This window comes from Phyllostomus discolor, chromosome 14, assembly GCF_004126475.2.
Source record: "Phyllostomus discolor isolate MPI-MPIP mPhyDis1 chromosome 14, mPhyDis1.pri.v3, whole genome shotgun sequence".
Taxonomy (NCBI): Eukaryota; Metazoa; Chordata; class Mammalia; order Chiroptera; family Phyllostomidae; genus Phyllostomus; species Phyllostomus discolor.
Window position 1 is genome coordinate 45,048,544 of NC_040916.2, and position 18,998 is coordinate 45,067,541.

The following is an 18,998-nucleotide window of genomic DNA, read 5'->3' on the forward strand; positions in this document are numbered from 1 at the left end:
TGTCCTAGTCATTTTCTCTTCACAGATTCCTCCGCCAGAAGTTACTCTCGCAGACTCTCCACTTCCGGGTCCGCCATTTTATTGCCTCCATTTCTCCACGAGGGGGGTTAAAGGCCCCCACAATATGCATATATGAAAAGGCCAAAAAGTAACCGTCACTGACAGGGAGTCTAAACTAGAGAAGGAAACGAGACCAAACTGGCGGGCTTGGCGAAAACGCTGCCGGCAGCGTCCCGGACGAGGAGGTGAGGGGGAAGAAGAGATGCGTGGATTTGGGGGGTGTCAGGCTGGCAGGGAGAGTACTGCGAGAAGTTGCACTGCTTCCCAACTTCTGGGTGCAGACTGAGCGGCGCCCCTTCGTCGGAGCTGGGGCACCTGGGGGAGGGGGACGAAGAGGAAGGGGATGCTGCCGGGAGGAAGGGGAGGGGACTGGGAGGAGGTGAAGAAGGGGGTGGGTGTAAGACCTGGGGCTGGGGAGCTGGACCAAGGGAAGCCAAGGCCGCAGAGGTGACCAGTAGGGGGCACCGCGGAGCTCGGGCCGGGGGCTGCTTCCTAGGCTGAGATCTTGGCACTCTGCCTCAAATTGACTGACTCTCTTCCCGAAAGACAGAATTTTGCTGGGAAACGGGAGAATTTGTGGTAGAGGAGAAAACGGGGACTCTAATTCCCGGGCCCCAGGAATAGCCTAAAGATTATTAGTGAGCACGCTAATCTGAACAAGAGCATAAGGGCCCCGCCTCTTGTACAGTTGTTTGTACAGCTGGAGGCTCAGTAGGGACGTGTGCAGTAGGAAAAAAAAAAATGGAAAAGGTCGTCAGGCCATGGATTTTTCAATTCTGATTCGCCTTCCCGTTAGTTTTCTCTCTGCTCACAAATTTACTGCAGAGATCATCCCATTCTTCTCCCCCTTCCCAGAGTCCCAGAAGATATCTCTCTCTCCTTCTCTCTCTCTCTCTGTCTCTCTCTCTCTCTCTCACACACACACACACACACACACACACACCTCTCTATCTCTGGAAAAGCACATTCTATGGCTTACCTTCAACAATTTAACTTTTTTGGCCATCTAGGACAGTATTTTTAGTATACCATTGGACCTACCCAGTCCAATATAAATGTTCTTAACCATCTATTTTCATATACATTTTGATAACAATGAAAGAACTGCCCCACCCAAATTCTTATGTCAACCAACGTGATTACTTTCTAATAAAAATAGAGTTTTGTTATCAAGAGCTCAAGCACTTCGTTCATTATTAAAGCACAGTGATCAAAAGCTCTTGCGTGTTTGAAAGGAGGTGTGGGTGCTTTGTTTTATTTATCTTAAAAGTCCTAAGAGACAAGTTAGGCCAGATTTTGTTTTTAAAATTTTTTTTTAATTATTTATTTTTAGAGAGGGAAGGGAGGGAGAGAGAGAGAAACATCAGTGTGCGGTTGCTGAGGACCGTGGCCTGCAACCCAGGCATGTGCCCTGACTGGGACTCGAACCTGCGATGCTTTGATCCGCAGCCCACGCTCAATCCACTGAGCTATGCCAACCAGGGCTTGTTTTTTAATGTTATATGTAGGGAAAGTGGAGGTATGTATGTTAAGGGAGAATGTGCCCCCCCCCCTTTTTTTTTTTTTAAGTAATCAGGGAGAGGGAGCTCAAAAGTCCCTAGACTGTCCTCTTGTCTCTTAGGCTACATCTTTTATCTGGTGGGCACTGCCCACATTGACATAGGATACTGGGAAAATGGCACATAGTTCCCCCCAAATGCTGTTATTTTAAAAATACATTTTATTGGCCCTGGCCCCTAGATCAGTTGGTTAGAGCATCCTCAGAATACACCAAGGTTGCAGGTTTGATCTGCAGTCAAGACACAAGAATCAACCAATAAATGCATAAATAAGTAGAACAACAAATCTGTCTCTCAATCTCTCTCTCTTCCTCTTTCACCCTCTCCCTTTTCTTTCTAAAATCAATCAATCAATCAATAAAAACAGATTTTACTTTTACTCAAAAGAAAAGAGTATGTGGAGAAAAGAACCCTGAAGAACACATTTCTAGGAGACATTTTATATCAAGTAATGGCTATAACACCTTATTTACATTCTAATCAAAATATCTATATATAAATAATGATATCTTCATGTGGTAAGAAATGAGGTTTCTCATGACCTAAAGTTTGGGTCAGTTGCTATTTAGTGATACTGATATACAGACTCACAAATAATGATTAAAGAAATGTGATAAGCCCCGGCAGGGTAGCCCAGTTGGTTACAGCGTTGTCTGAATGCGCCAAGGTTTCAGGTTGGATCCTGGGTCAGGGCACATACGAGAAGCAACCAATGAATGCATAAAGAAGTGGAATAAGCTCTTACTGTCCCTAAAATCAATAAATAAAAATTTTTAAAAAGATGTGATAGAATTAACATATGAAAGCAGAATACAGTGGGAAAAAATTGAAAAGATTTGCTCAATTAACATTTTGCAAGAGTTCAGGTACTAGAGACACCAGTTGCAGTGAGATAAAATCAGTTTAAAGTATCTTATTTTCCAGAAGTATCAGCTTCCCAGGAATGTGAAGCAAACCAGATTACTCCTTAAACAGATACCTCAGCCTTCAACTGAAAGTTTTTGTGTATGTGTTTGGTAGAGAATAGAGCTGGGATTTTATTATGAGGATAGTTTAATCCTGCTTTGTGGCAACATTTCTGAACATCCATATGTAGGTTAGTCTTTCTCTTTGTGGTCAGTTACTGTAGAGCTGTTAAGGCTTGGTGATACACCTTTTATATACAGAGGTAGACAAAAGTAGGTTTACAGTTTGTATGAGAAACAATACAATAATTAATAAACAATAGTGCAAGAGTAAATTCAGTTTTGTGTACTCACAATAGTAAACCTCCTTTTGCCCACCCCTCGATAGTATAATTTGAAAAAATTTGAAGGAATTATTATTATTATTATTATTATTATTTTTAGGGAGAGAGAAAGAGAAAATCATCAGTTTGTTGTTCACTTATTGATGCATTCATTGGTTAATTCTTGTATGTGCCCTGACTGGGGACTGAACCTGCAACTTTGGAGTAGTGGAGTGATCCTCTAACTACTTCACCACCCAGCCAGGGCTGAAGCAATTATTTCTAACTAATAAATGAACCACCTAGAAATTTGTTCTTGTTTTTATTTTTTAATAGATTTTATTTATTTTTAGAGAGACAGGGAAAGGAGGGAGAAAAGGGAGAGAAACATCATGACCAATGGCCTCTCCAATGTTCCCAACTTGGGACTGGCCAGCAACCCAGGCATATGCCCTGACCAGGAATCGAACTGGTGACCTTTTCATCCAGAGATTCCCAAGCCAGCACTCAGATGACTGAGCTTCGCCACATCTGGGCTTGTTCTTGTTTTTAAATATTAGTAATAAGATAATTAAATTGAAAGGCTGTTTGATACTTTAAAATGAATATAACCATAGAGAAATGCAAAGTACTGGTTTTCTGTGAGAAGTTTTTGCTATCTTTTTTTCTCTAGCTTTTTTTTTGAGTTGTGAAAACTGACATTTAGATCAGATTATAGAAGTTTACACTAGAAAGTTCATCCTCTGCTCCTGAATGCACTATTTCAGAAGGCTCATACCAGAGCCTTGTGTAGATTCCCTTTTGAACAGACTTCTCTGGTGATCTCTTGCACACACCTGTGCATGAGCACAATGTTCTGTGATATAGATTGGAAAACTGAATTACATAATGACCAAGTTATTTGCCCAAGATAGTGATTCTCAAATTTTCTGATTTCAGGAGTCATTTATATCCTTAAAAATTATTGAGGACTCCAAAATGGTGTATCTATTGATATTTACTGTTTTAGAAATTAATTTTTTTTTAAGATTTTATTTATTTATTTCTAGAGAGGGAAGGGAGGGAGGGAGAGAGAGAGAGAGAGAGGGAGAGAGAAAGAGAGAGAGAGAGGGAGAGAAACATCAATGTGCGGTTGCTGGGGGTTATGGCCTGCAACCCAGGAATGTACCCTGGCTGGGAATCGAACCTGGGACACTTTGGTTCCCAGCCCACGCTCAATCCACTGAGCTACGCCAGCCAGGTGAGAAATTAATTTTTAAATGTTCATTAATTAAAATATAATAATAAATCCACCACATGTTATAGATAATACATTTTTATGAAAAATATATCTTCCAAGTCAAAGAGATAGTGAGAAGAAGGGCATTGCTTTATATTTTTGCAACTTTCTTTAACTTGTGGCTGTTTAGTAGACAGCTGCATTTTCATATCTATTTCTGCATTCAATTTGTTGCAATATTGAACTTGGAGAAAGGGAGGGGTGTTTCAGTAACTTCAGATCCCTGTGGGTATTATTCTCTGCTGCTACACAGAAATTCAACAAGTAGTAATTTCTTTTTTAAAAATTTATTTTTCAATTTTAGTTTACATTTAATATTATTTTGTATTAGTTTCAGGTATAACAAGTGGTACTTTCTTAAAAGTTAGTTACAGTGAGAAATCTGAAACTGTATCAGTGAAATATTTATACTCTGTTACCTTAAAACTCATTGATCTGTTTTTCACTTTGAATTAATCTTTTACCCCTGTGTAATTTTTTTTAATGAAATAAAGGTTTAATTTTAATTGTGCAAAGTCCATTGTAGGTGCCACATTTCTGAGTAGCTCTCTTTTAGACAATCACTCAGGGATTGAGGCTTCTTCCATTGTGTGGCTCTTATGTCACATAGTCTAGCCTTGATGTGGCTTCTTCTATAAATCTTTGGTTATAAGACTTGTGTTTACCTAGTCTTCAGTTGGTTATTTAGGTTGATTGTGCCATAATTTTGTTGTAATTCCAGTTTGGGCCTGGGAGTAGGTGACTATAACTTCCCTCTATTCCTCAGCCATCTTCTCTTCCCTCTTCCTACCCCTGGTTTATTTTATAACACACATTAGTTATTCGAAAAACATTGGCTCACCAGATTATGCAAATTACCCAAATGTTGATGCATTTTATTATACAATATTTAAAAATTCACATTCATTAGTATCACCATGAATTTCATCAAAAAGTTGTTAGTCAGCTATCAATTGGTGTATGTAGATTTCCCAAAATTTGAATTTTTGCTTGAAAGCTCAAATTATAGTTGATAATTGTCAATAAATACAGTTGATTATTTTCCTTGAAGTGGCAGGTTCAACCTGTTCATTTTTGAAAAAGTGTTTAACCAGATACCTGAGTCTCAATATCCTTGGTTTGTTTGTCATTCTTTCCCGTAACATAATATTTCTACCCATGGTCATTTCAAATGGATAGAATGCTGTTTTATTGCCATTCTAGCATCTCTTAAGCTAGAAAGGTGATGTGTTGCACGTATTTCCAAAGCATTTTTCTGGAGATTGAAAGTGAGAGAACTATTGTTTAGGGCCAGAAACTTTTCCAAATACCTAATTGTTTGTGTTAGATGATCAGCTAGAAAAGAAATGCCAGGTAAGTCATCTTGAGAAGTGTATCAAAGTACAAGAAGTCTTCTAGAACCATTTTACAGGCAGCTTTCCTTGTGTTTGAGTTACAGCTTCCTGAAAACTTTTGTTCCTATGCATAAAGATGTCTTTGGTGGACTTAGGGAAGAGGTTGCTAGAAGCAGCAAGAAAAGGCCAAGATGATGAAGTGAGAACATTGATGGCAAATGGCGCCCCATTTACCACAGACTGGGTAAGCCCTCTTGATTATTCCCAGCGTGTGCTGTTACCAATCTTTTTCTTTTCTTTCTTTTTATTTTTGTAAAGATTTTTATTTTTAGCCCTGGCTGGTGTGGCTCAGTGGATTAAGCGCTGGCCTGCAAACCAAAGGATCATTGGTTCAATTCCCAGTCAGGGCACATGCCTGGGTTGTAGGCCAGGTCCCCAGTAGGGGGTGTGTGAGAGGCAACCACGCATTGATATTTCTCTTCCTGTCTTTCTTCCTCCTTACTCCTTTCTAAAAAAGTATATAAATAAAATCTTAAAAAAAATTTTTTTAACTTGTTATTTTTAGAGAGAGGAGAAGGGAGGGAGAAAGAGAGAGAGAGAGAGAGAGAGAGAGAGAGAGGAACCTCCATGTGCAAGAGAAACATTGATTGCCTCTCACTTCTCCAACTGGGGACTGGCCCACAACTCAGGCATGTGCCCCGACTGGGAAGGAACTATCGAACTTTCAGTTTGAAGGCCCGTGCTCAATCCACTGAGCCACACTAGCCAGGGCACCAATCTTTTTCTTAAAGGTGAAACAGACTTTATTGATTTTTCTTCATTCCCTTTCTGCCTCATTCTCTTCTCAGGAGTTTTATTTTCTTTATCTCATCTGCATATGTGATTTTCTTTTTCTTTTAGTTTTCTAAATTGAAAGTGTCTCCTGTGGATATATAGATGGTAATTGTAAAGGTATTATATACTTGTGATTCTCTATAATGCTTTTCAGAGTATTTTGTACAAGCTTAATTCTCCCTGAAGTTTACTTAGGTTATAGGCTTCTATAATTAGCTAGAAATTAAACAAAATCAGTATAATAAAAGCACATTTTTAAACTAACAAACTTCTTGTTTCCTTTTCTGTAAAATGTCCTGGTTAATGGAATAGTCTGGCCATTTTGTTTCCTTTACCACTGTTAAAAAACATTAGAGAGGAAGGTGTAATTTATAAGCGTCGACAGGCAGTTTGGAGAGCAGAGTTTTATAATATCCAGGTCCAGGTTATAATGTGGGCTTGCTTAGCATTCACAGATTTTGTAAACATTGACTAATTTTAACAATTCATTGAGTGAATGTCCTCTTTTCTGGAGTGATTAGTTCATAACTTTAGCGGTCAGCAGGTCTTTGGTACCTCACAAAAAAGAAGAAAGGAAACCAATGAGATTAGCATTTCCATAAATAGACCTGAAAAGAATAATGTGAATTAAATCCAGTCAGGCAGAGAGACTGAATATATGAAAAGCAAAGAATAAACAAAATAGGCTTAAAATATAGAGCATAACACAAAGAAAGGATTAGATTTCTGGCCAAAGTGGATGATGGTAACTCTTATAAGGTTTACTTTGAGATGATATAGCCTTGCTTATTGCTGTTGATACTCAACTGCTAAATTCTTTTTTCACTGTCACGCATGGACATGGTCATTGATTTTAGAGAGAGGAAGGGAAACATGGATGTGAGAGAGAAACATCAACGAAATTTGCCATCTAAGTATGTGCCCTGAACGGTAATTGAACCTGTGACCTTTCAGTTATGGGATGATGCTCAATGATGATGATCCAATTGAGCCACACCATCCAGGGCTTGATAGCTAAATTTTTATTGCCTCTTCATCTCCTCAGTATTTTTTGCTTTGTATTGCTTTACTATGGTAACGAACCTCTATTCCAACCAATTAAATTGGCGCCCCAAGTTCCACATGCAACTTTTTAGTCCCCTCCCTTTTCCTAAAAATTGTTTTGAACCTGCATCTATCCCTTCCCATTACCCCTGACTCAGAATGCTCTTGTCTATCCATTTTTTTTACCTTCTTCTAAGCCCTACTTTAAATCATGCCTTTCAGGGAATTGCACCTGACTTAAATCCATTATATTTAGCATTTATTTAATTGGTGATATATTTATTCCTAATTAGTATATTAATTTTTAAAAAGATTTTATTCTTGGAGAGAGGGGAAGAGGGAGAAAGAAGCAGAAAAACATCCATCTCCATTGCCTCTCACATACCCCCAACCCAGGCATGTGCCCTGACTGGGAATCAAACCAATGACCTTTTGTTTTACGGAACAACACCCAATCCACTGAACCACACCAGTCAGGGCTAATTTTTTAATTAAGTCATTTCTTCAGTCCTGTCTGTCCAACCAGATCCTGTCTCCAAGGGCAGGAAGCATGGAACTTACCTCTTGTTCATTTGAATCTCTCAGTAATGATTTAAGAGTCTGCACATAGTTGATAATTCAGTGGGTATTATTTTCCCACAGCTTGGAACATCACCCCTCCACCTTGCAGCCCAGTATGGTCATTATTCCACAGCAGAAGTACTCCTGCGAGCAGGCGTTAGCAGGGATGCGCGAACCAAAGTGGACAGAACCCCCTTGCATATGGCTGCAGCTGATGGACATGCGCACATCGTGGAACTTCTTGTTAGGGTAAAGCAAGAATAGTGGTGGGTTTATATTGTAAAAAAGACATTCACCTTCCTTACCTAAATAAGTGGTAGGAAACTAGGTTGGGAAAATCAAGTTGAGGACAGTTTATAGCATTGAGTTGCATCTCTTTCCAGAGTAATTATGACTAAGAGAATTTTGCTTTCTAATCTTTCGAAAGCTAGACAGACTTTATTGATTTTTCTTCATGTCATTTCTGCAGGTGTTCTCTGCACTTATGCCTATTTTTTCAGACATGTAGCTCTGTTAATAAATGTAACAAAAATTGTTTTCTCTCCCCTTATCCCATCTGTCATAATTTCCCAGTGATGTACTTAGAAGAGACCTATTCATTGAAGACCTTATTTCTGTCAGCATTCAGGATAATTTGAAAAATGTTTTTCCCTCTGACATTTCCTTTTTTTTTTTAAAGATTTTATTTATTTATTTTTAGGGAGGGAAGGGAGGGAGATAGAGATAGAGAGAGAGAGAAACATCAATGTGCGGCTGCTGGGGGTTATAGCCTGCAACCCAGGAATGTACCCTGGCTGGGAATCGAACCTGGGACACTTTGGTTCCCAGCCCGCCCTCAATCCACTGAGCTATGCCAGCCAGGCCCTTTGATATTTCTTAACATGATCCTCTGTATTGGTGATGGGATCTTGCATCTGTGCCATTGTAACCAGTGTCTATATGAAAAGAATTACTTTTCTATGACAGAATGGTGCAGACGTGAATGCCAAGGATATGCTGAAAATGACAGCTTTGCATTGGGCCACAGAGTACCACCATCGAGATGTTGTAGAGCTACTTATCAAATATGGAGCTGATGTCCATGCTTTTAGCAAGTTTGATAAATCTGCCTTTGACATAGCCCTGGAGAAGAACAATGCTGAAATTCTGGTCATCCTTCAGGTCTGGTTTTTTGTTTTTTTATTTCATCCCCAGAGTATAATTCAGTTGAATTTAAGGATGTATTGTGGGAGCTAAATAAAAACTGAATTTTCATTATCTTATCAAAAAGTACTTCTTTTTAAAAAAAATATTTTATTTATTTATTTTTAAATAAATAAATAAATAGAGAGAGGGTAAGGAAAGGAACTACAATGTGTAGTTGCCTCTCACACGCCTCCCACTGGGGACCTGGCCTGCAACCCAGGCATGTGCCCTGACTGGGAATCAAACTGGCAACTCTTTGGTTTGCAGGCCTGCACTCAATCCACTGAGCTACACCAGCCAGGGCTCAGAGAAATACTTCTAATAGGCCTTAATCTCATGACTCAATGTCATTAATATATATTTTTTATTTTTATTTCTTTTTTAAAGATTTTATTTACTTAATTTCAGAGAAAGGAGAAAGGAGGGGAAAACAGAGGGAAAGAAACATCAATATGAAAGAGAGATACCTATTAGTTGCCTCTCATATGTGCCCCTGACCAGGGACTGAACCCAAAACCTAGGCTTGTGCCATGACCAGGAATCCACCTGGCAACCTTTTGCTTTGCAACCAAATGAGCCATACCAGTCAGGGCCAGCATGATGAAGTTTAGACAAGAAATAAAGCATTACAATATTCTGTTGATAAACAGGTATTTAGGAACTGTCACAGAAGCACAAAAAAGGGAGTATTGATGCTTAATGGTAAGGATTAAAGTGGATGCAGAATCTAAAAAGTAGGTAGACAAGTGAGAAAATGTTTTTCTAAGCTAGAAAAAGAACAAATCATCCCTGGCTGGTGTGGCTCAGTGGATTGAATGCCATCCTGCAAGCCGAAAGGTCACAGGTTCGATTCTCAGTCAGGGCACGTGCCTGGGTTGCAGGCCAGGTCCCAAGCTGGGGATGTGTGAGAGGCAACCAATCAGTGTTTCTCTCCATCTCTTTCTCTCTCCCTTCCCCTCTCTCTGAAAATAAATAAACAAAATCTTTTTTTAAAAAAAGCAAATAAAGGTATATTAGGTGTTGAAAGCACATGGAATATTCAGTGAAGGGTAAGTAGTTCTGTGACTAGGCAAGGAAGTGGAATTTGGGAGCTAAGGCTTGAGAGATAGGCTAAGTTCTCAGTGTAGGAGTGTTACATGGCATACAAAGGAGTTTAGACTATTTTGTGGGTAGTGGGGGTCCAATAAAACTTTTAAAATATAGGATTGATATAAGTTAGACTTTTTAAAAAATATTTTATTTATTTATTTTTATAGAGGGAAGGCGGGGGGGGCGGAGAGAGAGAGAAACATCAATGTGCAATTGCTAGGGGCTGTGGCCTGCAACCCAGGCATGTGCCCTGACTGGGAATCGAACCTGAGATGCTTTGGTTCACAGCCCGCGCTCAATCCACTGAGCTATGCCATCCAGGGCTAGACTTTTTTTTAAAAGGTGATTATTTAGCATGTGGTATGCAGACTTGCAGAGAGAAGACTTAATGCTAAAGAACCATGTACTGACTTTCATTAGGCCAGACAAGAGCCACTGAGGGCTTGAGTTGAGGAAATGTAGTAGAGGATAGAAGGGGCATATTCAGGAAGGAATTTAACAGTAACCAGAGAATGGGTAAACTGTTTCAAGCTGAAATTAGTCAAGGGGATAATTATATATGAAAAATAGACATTTCTGCTGCATTTGCAGTCGATTATTCGTTTTTGTTGTTGTTTTTTTTTGTTTGTTTCTTACAGATGGTTCCCTATAGACTGGTTATCCTCTTCAACTTTCAATTCCTTGTTTAGAGCCCTTTCATAATTGGGACTTTTTGAGGAGTGATCATGTTGTAGAAAAACATGCTGAAAGTAATAATAATAATAATAATAATGATAAACTAAAGTGTCTTTACTCAAAATTGTACAAACATTCCTGGAAGCAAAAGTGCAGCATAGGAAACTAGACTTTAAAATCTAGCACTCATTTATTTGCTTGTTATATATTCTTTGAGGAATTCTCCAGTGGCAGAATGGAACAAGCAATTGGAAAAACTCTGGGGACTATTCTTCTCTATAGATTCTCTGTAGGGATCTCCTCGTTACACATTGACTTGTAGATAATTATCATAGGATATTGGTGCTAGAAATTACTTTTTATTTTTCAATAATATTTTAGTGCCACCCTCCTTATTTTTCAAACTAAAAACAACAACAACAACAAGATCCAGAGGTTAAGTGAGTTGTGTAGAAGTTTTTGCACACAATACACCATTTTTTGTAAAGTAGAAACAAGCTTGAGAAGGCAACCTAACATCTCTGTTTTCCTGGTCATAAAACAAAAAGTAAGAAGTGGTTTTCATGAGAAATCTGAGTTCCCTGGGACATTGTGTGCTACAACTAGTTCCGTTTTATAGAGCATTGGAGATGGGGAATGGCTGTTCAGTAACTGTATAATTATGGCTAATAAGTGTTCTGACTTTGAAATATCCACCTTGTTTTATAGGAAGCAATGCAGAATCAGGTGAATGCTAATCGCGAGAGAGTCAACCCTGTGACTATGGCTACCCCATTTATCTTCACATCAGGAGAGGTTGTCAACCTCGCTAGCCTTGTCTCTTCAGCCAACACCAAAACAACCTCAGGTAATACTCTGATACCATCACATTCATTTTAGACTTAAAATGAAAACCCCAGGTTTTCCTATGAGGTGTGTAGATACCCTCTCTGATACCCACTCCTTTATTAAAATCTCCCCCAAATAGAAGATTTATAATAGATTTTAAAGCTAATGTACTTATTCTCTCTGGGGGAAGGGAAGATCATACATAGGGGTTCTGTCTGAGTGCTTGCTCAGTGTTCAAAGTAAAATACTCTACAGATTAATCTGTTGAAGTGTTATGTCTGACCCAGAAAATGAAAATACAGGGGTACTTCAATATAGTACTGCTAAGGAAAATAGTTAAATATTCATAATCCAAAGCAGTAAGAAATAAAGCAAAAGAGACTTAAGTGGTTGTTGGAGTGCCGGCATAAAAGGTGCATGTGATTATTTGAATAAAGTATGTGTCTCAGTTTGTTCTTGAGAACATATATAACAACAAAATAGCAGGTGAAAATGTTTGCTATTGATCTTTTAAAACCTGTGTGTTTTTTTTAACAAAAATGTCTGTCTTAAAAGGAGAAAACCTAATTTATTTTCAAGCTCTCTTTACAAATATTTGTTTTACAACAAAAGAAGTTGTGTCCTCATTTAAATAAATTTTCCAGCAGACTCTTCTTTTCTGATTTTTATTTAAAATTAAGCAACAGCCCTGGCTGGTGTGGCTCAGTGAATTGAGTGCCAGCCTGTGAACCAAAGGGTCATGAGTTTGAGTCCCAGTTAGGGCACATGCCTGGGTTGCAGGCCAAGTCCCCAGTGGGGAGTATGTGAGAGGCAGCCACACATTGATGTTTCTCTCCCTCTCTTTCTCCCTCCCTTCCCCTGTCTCTAAAAATAAGTAAATAAAATATTTTAAAATTAAGCAACTATATTTCTACTTAAGTTTATATAATATCAAAGGAAGATGTTGCATGAAGTGTTACTATTGAGAGGCAGTGTGGTAAAATAGAACATGTATACAATATACATAGAATTGTACATTCAGATCTGCATTCAAATATTTATTGACTAGATGCTTGACTGTGGGAAAACTACTTATTTCTCTAAGCCTTCTTTCCTTGTTTATTAAATTGAGATATAATAATATCCACCTTATGAGGTTATTGTGAGACTTTGATATTTTGTATTTAAGGGTCCATTTTATAGCAGGGCTTCAGTAATAGCTAGTGGTAAGTGAAAATTAACTTCTTAATGAAGATTGACTTGGCCATACCCACAAGGGGGCAGTAGTGACCTCCCTTTTATAGCTCATCACCTCATTTAAAATCACTTTGTTTTCAACTAAATGATTTTGTAAAATTAGCTTAAATATACAGACACATGTAATCAGAACATTCACAGCCTTTTGGATTTGTAGTACTTCAGGCCACACTGATTAGAACAAGTGCTTTTGTAATCCAAGTCTTTAGACTCCAGTAATGTTTTATGTTCACAAACGTGAAAAGACCTAGAGTTGATCTTTAGCCTAACTACTGAAAGTCTCCAGACTCTGATCTGGAATAGTAAGCAAAACTGAAGACGTTCAGGATAATGATTGTTAGCCTTGGCTTCCATGGGCCTATGTCACGTTTATTGTGTTACTTTTGGCAGACCTGCTCTTCTTTTTCTCTTCCAAATGTTGACAACTGCAAACTGAAATTGTCAAACATCCCATAATAGAGCTAATCTCTCCAATGTCATCTTTAACATGAAAGAGTTCTGCCTAGCTCTTCCTCTTTAGGGGATTGGCCTGCTTGATGTTCAATCAGTGCAGATAAAAGAAAAATTATAAAACAAATTCAAGTTGTGTTATTCAACTGGGTTCAAGGATTTTCTTTTTCTTTTTTTTTTTTAAAGATTTTTTATTTATTTACTTTTAGAGAAGGAAGGGAGGGAAAAAGAGAGAGAGAGAGAGAAACATCAATGTGCAGTTGCTGGGGGTCATGGCCTGCAACCCAGGCATGTGCTCTGACTGGGAATCAAACCTGCAACACTTTGGTTCGCAGCCTGCGCTCAATCCACTGAGCTACGCCAGCCAGGGCAAGGATTTTCTTATTGTGAATGGTGGGTGAGCTTCTTGTTTCCCATCATCTAGTAATATTTTTAAGGATTAACTGAACCCTGGCTGGTGTGGCTCAGTGGATTGAGTGCCACCCTACAAGCTGAAAGGTCACTAGTTCAATGCCTAGTCAGGGCATATGGCTGGGTTGCAGGCCAGGTGCCTGGTTGGGGGCATGCAAGACACAGCTGGTCAATATTTCTCTCACACATAGATGTTTCTCTCTCTTTCTCTCCCTCCCTTCTCCTCTCTCTAAAAATCAAAAAGCATGTCCTTGGGTGAGGATAAAAGAAAAAAAATAGTATAGGCTTGAATCTAATAAATTAGGTTCTCATCAGGGCTCTGATATTTACTAGCTACATTATTTTTGGCAAGTTACTTAGTTTTTCTGGATTTAGTTTTCACTAACTTACTGAAACTATCTAGCCTACCACAGCATACTCCCCTAAATCCTGGTCTGAAGAGTTGTTTATGCATCACATTCTGAATAAGTAACAAGACTTGTCACTGATAATGCCATTTCCCTTCCAAACCACACAGTCTCTGTGCACGTTTTAGTTTATTTGATGTTGTGTCTTACATTAAGGAGAAAGAAAACCCACATTACTAAGCAATAAAGTGTTTTATTTTCCTAGAACTCACTTGGGAATAAATCTAAAGGGATCACTTGCATTATCTTCTTCAATTTCAGCTGTGTATGTCAGAACACTTAACCGGATTTTTCACAAATGTTCATTTTTGCTGTTGAGGGGAAGGTAATGGGTCATATGGTTTTTTTTATTTTTAAACATTATAGTGGGATTTGAAGTTTTTAACTATTTTTTTAATTAATTAATTTTTTTAGAGAGGGAAGGGAGGGAGAAAGAGAGAGAGAGAAACATCAGTGTGCGGTTGCTGAGGGCAGTGGCCTGCAACCCAGGCATGTACCCTGACTGGGAATCGAACCTGCAACACTTTGATTTGTAGTCCGAGCTCAGTCCACTGACCTGTGTCAGCCAGGACTTCATTATGTTTGAATCAAAAGGAGAGTACCATTAGGTTGGAATCGTCATATGCTAAAAAGTATATAATTGGTCCTGGCCCTGTAGCTTAGTTGGTTAGATTGGTTAGAGTGTTATCCCAATACATCAAGATTGAGGTTCAGTCCTGGGTCAGGGCACATACAAGAAGCGACCAATGAACTCATAAATAAGTGAAACAGCAAATCAGTGTCTCTCTCTCTCTCTCTCTCCCCACTCCCTCCCTTTTTTCTTCCCTTTCCCCCTCCCTTCTTCCTCTCTTTCCCTGAAAATCAATAAATCATTTTTAAGTATATAATGCTGTTCTCGTGAAGCAGTTTTACATAGCTGTTCTCTAGTAATTGGGTGGCCTACCTTTGTGTATGTGTCTGTGCTAACTGTGGTAAAATATAACACCCTTGTTTTTTAATTGCTAGTGACTTATTGTCACAGATAGTCTAACCTCCATGAGTGTACATATATCTAAAAATCACTTGTATTTTGTTTTTTTCATTTGTGAGTTCTTATGTCAGCATTTATTATGATAGGCTAAGTGATGAGAAAAGCATTAACTAAGCAGAAAAATTAGGGAATAGGCTGGACCCTGCTCTGCATGAAGTCATTAGACAGACATAGGCTCATTTCTGGAAGTCGGGCATTGTGTTCCACTGAGACCGTTTGGTCCCCTGAACAGTCTATGAGAATTAGAATGAAAGAGGGATGTCATCACTCTCTCTACCTTTATCCCCACTCCCACAGTCATCATCCCAGAGTTTTGAGTAAGTTTGCAACTATGAGGAGTACTACACAAGAAATCTACCTTTTAAAGGAAAATCTTCTAAAATTTAACTTTATAAATAAGTTAGGTTCCCAAGAGTAATCATGTCAGGAAGAATTATTCCTCTTTGGGAGGATTTATTATAAGAGTGTTAAACAGGAGTTTCCTTTTTGATAGAAGAAAAGATAGAATCTTTAAGTGTAGATAACGATAAACTTTAAAATTAAGAATACATTTAAAAAGAAGATATGTGGCTCTGACCGTTGTGGTTCAGTTGGTTGGGTGTCATCCCACAAACTGAAAGGTCGTCATCAATTCAATTCCCAGTCAAGGCCCAGTCATGCCTAGACTGAAGTTCAGTCCCCAGTTGGGGTGCATGCAACAGGCAATTGATCAATGTTTCTCTCCCTCTCTTTATCCCTTCTTTCCCCTCTCTCTAAAAATAAGTAAATAATTTTTTAAATCTTAAAAAAAAAGATGTGTATCAGTCAGAGTCTAGTCGGGAGACAAAACTACATGGTGATTTGTATATTTTTATTTTATATACATATATAATTTATAAACTTATATATGTAACTTATACAGAATTCTTAGTAAGAGTGGATTAACTACTAAGAGGTACAGAGAACCCTAAAGAATACAGGAATAAACAGCCCTGGCTGATGTGGCTCAGTGGACTGAGTGATGGCCTGTGAACCAAAGGTTTCCAGTCAGGGCACGTGCTTGGGATGCGGGCCAGGCCCCCATTTGGGGATGTGTAAGGAGCAACAGATTAATGTATCTATCTCTCACACACTGGTGTTTCTCTCCCTCTCTTTCCCTCTCTCTAAATAAATTAATAAAATCTAAAAAACAACTAAAAAGTAAAGTTCCTTGGTGCTATTGACATTAAAGAAAAAACAATATTGGGAGCAGCCACTACTTCTGTATGACAGAAAGAACTTAATTTCATGCCAGCTGACAAGAAATGTTTATGAATCCAGCTTCATTATCACAAGGCAAGGCAGAGAAGGGTGGACTTGGGACTGAGAGGCAATAAATTTACAACTGGCACAATAACTATCTTTGAAATAGGAAAATGCAATTCATTTTATAAAAGTTAGATTTATGCAGAACCATTGAGTAATCCTTTTTGTTTATAAAGTTAGGCATGCCTGTTGCCAGATCTAAAACACTCTGTCTAGGAACTGAGCTGTAAGAATAGCATGCGGATACGAAAGAAAAAAGTTATGAAAAAAGTTTTTTTTAAGCACATCATGACATAAGTAAAGTAGATGGTTATTGTTTTTCAGCATTGATTGTCCTACCTTTGATATTCATTATGTGAAACTTCAAGTTTTTAACTGTCCTCACACTAGAGGTCAAGCTTAGTCTTCTCACCTGTCTAGCTGATGAATCAAAGTAGTAGATCAAGTAAAGCCCAGGAGCGGTCTCTTCCCTTATCACTGCTTAGCCAGAGTGAGGCATACTCCGTCTGCGTCCTGCCTGCTGCCAGGGAGAGCTCTGCACAGCCAGCCTAGGGAGTGGGCGGCACTCTTGGCCTGTTAGCTGCTGATGCTGAGCATTGGCCTCGCTGAGACAATGAGCAAATGAGGGGACGGTACTGGCCCTACACCAAACATATTACTTCAGTCCACTTTAAAGGGAAAATTTGTTAAACCTTTAAAGAATTGCAACACCATGATAATTGGTTTGTATCAGTTTGTATTAGGGAGCAAGATTAAGAACATTAGCATGAAAAGCCAAGGTTTAGATTTAATAAAGCATCTCAGTCTATTTTAGTTCATCTCCATTTATTCTCTCTGCTGGACCTCATTTGCCTTTTTTACCTCTGCCTCCTCAACAGTACACTTCTCAAATTCTACCACCTCAGTGTTGGCCACCCTTGCAGCTCTTGCTGAAGCATCAGCCCCCCTCTCCAACTCACACAGAGCCACAGGTAGGTAAGGGATATCTGCTGGTTGAATCACCATTTCTTCTTTTGTTTTTAAATCTCCAGCAGATTTAATTTGCATGAAATATTAAAGAATTATGATTAGAGCTAGGAAAAAGGATGTAGAGTCATTGCACATCAGAAAGAAAAATCACTGAGTGATATAATCAGGCAGCTGAATATTATCAGAGAATGACTCGTATTCCTTTGTTCTTTGGCAGTTTCAAGTTTGTTTGCCCTGACTCCAGTTGCTTCAGATTGAAATATTTAGTGTTATGTTAGCCGATTTTTTGGAAATACTCTACATTATGTTTTGACTGATACTATCATAGAATGATTCAAAATAGCAGCCTAGCTATCTTGTATTAAAGCATCAAAATACATGAGACTGTTACCTCTCTCACTGTCATATCCTCTGTATCTCAGGTTGGCTTGCCCCCCCCCCCCCCAAACTGGAGATGTTGTTTTGGCGTTTCCAATGGAATCGGGCAGATAATTGCTATATAGTGCCCTACTGATATTTAAAACAAAGGGTTTCAAGTCACTTAGAGATCATGGTCTGTTGGGAGAAGGCTGAGGCTTCATATAGCTAGGGGCATATAGTTTTAAGTAGGGCTAACTAGTCATCTCAGAATCTTTCTGGAACTCTCTGCAGAGTGCTCCATCCAAAATGAAAGCAGATTGTTCTGATTTCTTTCTGTCATTGACATTTGGATAGTGAGAACATTCCTCCAATCTCATTTTTTCGACTGGCAGCAATTGTTAAGGATCTCTACTTAGATGTGTATGGGTAAGCAGCATGGCCGAAGGAAAAGGAATATATTAAACTTGTGTTTGTTATTCTTTTGATTTGCTCTTCGATATTGAATAAATCCTTTAACTTTTTTTTAAGAATGACTAGATTATTTTTATTTTTGTTTTTTAATTATATTTTATTGATTATGCTTTACAGTTGTCCTGATTTTTCTCCCTTTGCCCCCCTCCACCCAGCACCCCTCACTTCCTGAGGCAATCTCCCCACCATTGTTCATGTCCATGGGTCATGTGTATAAGTTCTTTGACTCCTCCATTTCCTGTACTTTACTTTACATCCCCATGGCTATTCTGTAACTACCTATTTGTACTTCTTAATCTCTTCACATCTTCACCCATTCCCTTATACCCACCTCCCATCTGGCATCAAAATGCTTTCTTTCTTTCTTTTTTAAGATTTTATTTATTTATTTTTAGAGAGGGAAGGGAGGGAGAAAGAGAGAGAGAAACATCAATGTGTGGTTGCTGGGGGCGGTGGCCTGCAACCAAGTCATGTGCCCTGACTGGGAATTGAACCTGCGATGCTTAGGTTTGCAACCCACGCTCAGTCCGCTGAGCTACGCCAGCCAGGGCTCAAAAATGTTTTCTTTATCCATGATTCTGTCTCTGTTCTTGTTTGCTTAGTTTGTTTTTTAGATTCAGTTTTTAATATGTATTTTTTGCCATTTTAATGTTCATAGTCTTGATCTTTTTTTTCTTAAATCCCTTTAACATTTTATGTAATAA

The 18,998-nt window shown here is 38.7% G+C and overlaps 1 protein-coding gene across 4 annotated transcripts in view; it reads left to right on the forward strand.

Annotated features, from left to right (window-relative positions):
• The window catches only part of GABPB2 (GA binding protein transcription factor subunit beta 2), a 31,379-nt gene that overhangs the window by 123 nt on the left and 12,258 nt on the right, over window positions 1-18,998 (forward strand). For 2 of the 4 annotated variants that reach the window (XM_028502919.2, XM_036015466.1), the window contains exons 1-6: window positions 2-245; window positions 5,565-5,704; window positions 7,981-8,148; window positions 8,866-9,060; window positions 11,557-11,695; window positions 17,373-17,465. In XM_028502919.2, coding sequence (XP_028358720.1) covers window positions 5,597-5,704; window positions 7,981-8,148; window positions 8,866-9,060; window positions 11,557-11,695; window positions 17,373-17,465 — 703 coding nt within the window. In that variant the 5' untranslated portion in view covers window positions 2-245; window positions 5,565-5,596. Of the gene's footprint in view, window position 1; window positions 246-5,564; window positions 5,705-7,980; window positions 8,149-8,865; window positions 9,061-11,556; window positions 11,696-17,372; window positions 17,466-18,998 lie in introns of those variants that run through there. The other 2 variants (XM_036015465.1, XM_036015467.1) reach the window with 2 other exon arrangements.